This window comes from Rhinopithecus bieti, unplaced genomic scaffold (assembly GCF_001698545.2).
Source record: "Rhinopithecus bieti isolate Rb0 unplaced genomic scaffold, ASM169854v2 scaffold_26977, whole genome shotgun sequence".
NCBI classification, from domain to species: Eukaryota; Metazoa; Chordata; class Mammalia; order Primates; family Cercopithecidae; genus Rhinopithecus; species Rhinopithecus bieti.
This window is the reverse complement of record NW_016812360.1, coordinates 486693-490785: the sequence shown is the minus strand read 5'-3', so window position 1 is coordinate 490785 and position 4093 is coordinate 486693. Positions and strand designations below refer to the sequence as shown.

General features: G+C 44.2%; 1 protein-coding gene across 1 annotated transcript; it reads left to right on the top strand.

Moving 5' to 3' along the window:
- Nucleotides 1-509: 509 nt before the first annotated feature.
- On the top strand, nucleotides 510-3418 carry RPL37 (ribosomal protein L37). Its single transcript, XM_017896004.1, has 4 exons — nucleotides 510-657; nucleotides 1226-1361; nucleotides 1566-1650; nucleotides 3299-3418. Exons 1-4 carry the CDS (start codon nucleotides 655-657, stop codon nucleotides 3366-3368), a joined length of 294 nt encoding a protein of 97 aa, XP_017751493.1. The 5' UTR covers nucleotides 510-654; the 3' UTR covers nucleotides 3369-3418.
- Nucleotides 3419-4093: the final 675 nt, after the last annotated feature.

The following is a 4093-nucleotide window of genomic DNA, read 5'->3' as shown; positions in this document are numbered from 1 at the left end:
CTCTGATTTACTACAGTAACGACAACAATAACAAAAATAACTATTTGCCTTTCCCTTTACATTCTAAGCTCCAGCTCCAGGTCTCCATACTCCTCAAGACCTCTCACAGGGAGAGTCAGCGTCGGCCAAAAGCTTCCGGGATCGGAATGAGGAGGCGGCTGGAGAAGTTGCTTTCTCCTGAATAGGGATGATCCCAGACGCACACGGTCATTACACGCCGGGGACGCTCAGTCGGTGCGTGTACCCCCAGGCAGGGCCAGCCCCGCATTCCAGGTTCTCCATGTGCCCAGACGACAGTAATCCACGGTATGGCAACAGATCTGCCTGCTAACGCGCGAAACCGATCAGCATTAATAGTAGCACCAGCAACAGCGGCACGAAAAGCAGCTCATGGTCCAAGCGGGTCGGGCGAAGACTCGGCCAGCGGGTCGCCAGCCAACTGAGAGTCCCGCCCACCTTTCCGGCACTGAAGATGCGATTGGCCGCGCCTGGTACCGCATCCTCCTCTTGACCCCACCGACACTACGGCGACGGACGCTTGGGAACGCTGCACAGCGCTCCGCAGGAAGTACTTCCCTGGGCGGAAGCTTCTGAGCGTGATATAGCGGAAGTGCCTTCTCTTCCGGTCTCTCTGGTCTCGGCTGCAGAAGCGAGATGGTGAGTTGTGAGCAGGGTCTGTGTGAATCGCGTTCCATCCTCGTTCTTTGTGCCTCCCTGCCTGCTGTCCTTGGGTGGCTGTCAAGATTCCGGATAAGGGGAACTGGTGGGCAGAAAAGAGGCATGCGGTGGCCCTCAAGAGCCAGAAGAAGGGCTGCTAATTGGTGCTTGGGGGACCGATCCCGCCGTAATTGTGGAGCTAGAGCCGCATTGTGTCCCTTGCTTCGGTACAACCTTTGGAGACCTTTCACAGCTCTAGCCTTGTTTGGGAGCTGAAGGAAGGAGTTTGGGAATGTTTGGCTGTGTGTAACAAATAATTCATTAGTGATTCTGTCTGGCCGGAGTCTATAAAGATAAGGTATATTTCAGAACGTTGCAACTCTTGTGGAGGGCTTTGGGTAACGTGAAATGCTGGTATTTGTCTCTGACTTGGAATTCGTGGAGTCTTCTCCCACAGTTCCGACCTTTATGATTGCCTTTAGATTTTATCAGTACTTGGTTTCCCGGAGAACTCGAGTAAATCTAGAAATTGCCACGTTTCATAATTATCTGTTCCTTTAATGTGCAGACGAAGGGAACGTCATCGTTTGGAAAGCGTCGCAATAAGACGCACACATTGTGCCGCCGCTGTGGCTCTAAGGCCTACCACCTTCAGAAGTCGACCTGTGGCAAATGTGGCTACCCTGCCAAGCGCAAGAGAAAGTGTAAGTAACATTTTTCAGACCAACTGTGTTAGCTTTTGTTTGTATTGCACTTAAGTGGGGACATAGATTTGAACTTTATTTGGTGCCTATCTTAAAACTTGTACATCTGTATGCCGATGAGGTGGCATAAAACTCGTGTGTTAACAATACCTACAAGGTGTGTGGGGGAAAACCGTTTGAAATCTTTTCTGAACTTTGTTTTAGATAACTGGAGTGCCAAGGCTAAAAGACGAAATACCACCGGAACTGGTCGAATGAGGCACCTAAAAATTGTATACCGCAGATTCAGGTACAGTTTGTATGTTCGATCATAATTGGTCCTATGGGCTTGAATGAAACCTTCGTGTTTACTTATAAAAAGAACACTATGATGGTTACTGGGGATGAGTTGTTGGAAGCATTTTTATTTTTGGTGGTTCTTGAGACAGGGCTTCACTATGTTGCCCAAGCTTGAGTGCAGTGGCACGATCACGGTTCACTGCAGCCTCAGTCTCCCCAGCCTCAGGTGATCTCACCTCAGCCGCCCAGTACCGGGGACTTCAGGTGTGCGCTGCCACATGCCCAGCTAATTTTTAATTAGTATTTATTGTAGAGAATGGGATTTTGCCATGACCTAGGCTGATCTCAGAACTCCTGGGCTGAAGCCATTGGCCTACCCAAAGTGCTGAGATTACAGGCGTGAGCTACCGCCGCAGGCCAGATGTTGAAAACTTTTATTTTCTGCCACTGTAACCTTGAGGTCAGTTACTTTGGATTTTATTAGTTTTTTCACTAAACAATAGTATAAATTAAATGTCAGGAGCATTGTTTGAGCCAGGGTCCCAAAGAGTTGATATTTATTAGGTTTATCTTTAATTGTTATCAAAATTTGTCGAGACAGGAGTGAATAAGATCTGGGAGTCAGGCTTTGTTCAATCTTCAGTATAGTGGCTGTGGGCAAGAGTGCTATAGAAAACAGCCCTGGTTGCTGCTATTGCCTTAAGCTCTTGTTACCCAAGAGTCCTGGCCTTAGAGTTATAAATGCAGAATCTCAGCTCCGCCCTAGACTTAGCTGAGAGAACCTGCGTTTTAAACAGTAGTTTCTAAGAGATTAACCCATCTAAGATCTCAGCTAAGATTCAGAATGATGCAGATTAACTTTAAAGCTGGTGCTCCTTCCCTTACTATGTTCTATTTCAGCAGTTCTCAGCTGTTGATATTTTGGGCTGGATAATTCTTCGTAGTGGGATTGTCCAGTGCAAAATTGAATATTTTGCAGAATCCCTAGCCTCTACCCACTCAGTTCTCCAGAGTGTCCAGTTTTAAAGATAACAAGGCAGTTCAGGGCTTTGTAGACACCCATAGATGTGTTCATGTGCTGAAGCAACTTTCTTTGCACTCGGTCATACGTTTTTGTGGGCTTAATGTTGAATGGTCTGTTAGTACGATATAGGAGTTAAGAGCTTGAACTGAAGCCAGGCTTTTAAAAGTAGGATAGTTGACCTCTCTAAGAGTAGATATGGATGTTAAGTAAGTTAAAATGCAAAACTCTTGGTTTAGAAAATGTCTGCCATTAAACATGGTCATTGTTTTTTCCTTGCTTAGTCAAAGCAGTTGTGATCTATTCTCAGCATAGGGAACCATTTTCACAAATAATCTTTGATCTCTTGCCAAGTAGGAACAAACATACTGGCCCTTGACTAGTATAGCCAAATAAGTTTTTGAGCCTTAATTGCAATTGCGATTAACTATATCCGAAAATGGGTATCTTTAAGCAAAGTGAAGTAAAGAATTGCAGCTTATCAGTGATGTTGTAAAAATAAATGTCTGAACATATGAATGCAGTACTGATTTTAGCATTTAACTGAGATAAGCGCATTGAAATCTGTTTAACAAAAATTAAAATTGATTCATCGATGTTGCTAAAGTAACTTGTTCTTGTTTTTGACATCGTGCAGGCATGGATTCCGTGAAGGAACAACACCTAAACCCAAGAGGGCAGCTGTTGCAGCATCCAGTTCATCTTAAGAATGTCAGCGATTAGTCATGCAATAAATGTTCTGGTTTTAAAAAATACATATCTGGTGTGTGCTGAGGTATTTTTAATCAGTTAGACTTGTAGTATCAGTGAAATAATGTAGGTTTAAGGACTGGGCTAGCTTAATATCAGATTTACTTGTTAAGTGATTGTTTTAGAATGTTTCCCTTGGACTGGGGTTATAACGCGGTTTAAGGCAATGACTAACAAGCAGAATTCCAGGAGTCCTTGAAGCAGAGGGCACTGGAAGACAATACAGCAGATTAAAATAGCATAGCTCATGTGGCATAGATGGGCATTTAAGACGTTCGAGTAAATTTGAAAGAGCATGATGTTTAAATTACCTTTAGTAGCATGTTCGTTTGCTATACTGTCATGACTTTAGGAGGATGATTATTAGTCACATAGAGCCTCGGAGTACCACTGGGAACATACGGGTAGAGGTTTAGGTGGCTTCTGTTTTTCAAAAGATGATCTTATCCTAGTATCTGTAATGCTCACTTGGCACACCTGGCTTGTGGGCAGTCTGTAAGGTGACTAGCTAAGTGAAAAAAGCCTGCTAGGTATGACTCAGGAATAAGTAGGTTTGAGAAAAGGTAGGGCTGGGTACAAGTAAAGATTGAGCAGGAAATAAAGGAAAATCAAGTAAAAACCCTGAGATTTGTAGACTGAAGGCAATGATATGGGACTACTTGGTCGAATTTTTTTAGCCCTC

Coding starts and splice junctions, on each gene's coding strand:
- RPL37 (XM_017896004.1), top strand. Junction 1,362..1,565: donor TGCCAAGCGCAAGAGAAAGT/GTAAGTAACATT, acceptor ACTTTGTTTTAG/ATAACTGGAGTGCCAAGGCT. Junction 1,651..3,298: donor ATTGTATACCGCAGATTCAG/GTACAGTTTGTA, acceptor GACATCGTGCAG/GCATGGATTCCGTGAAGGAA.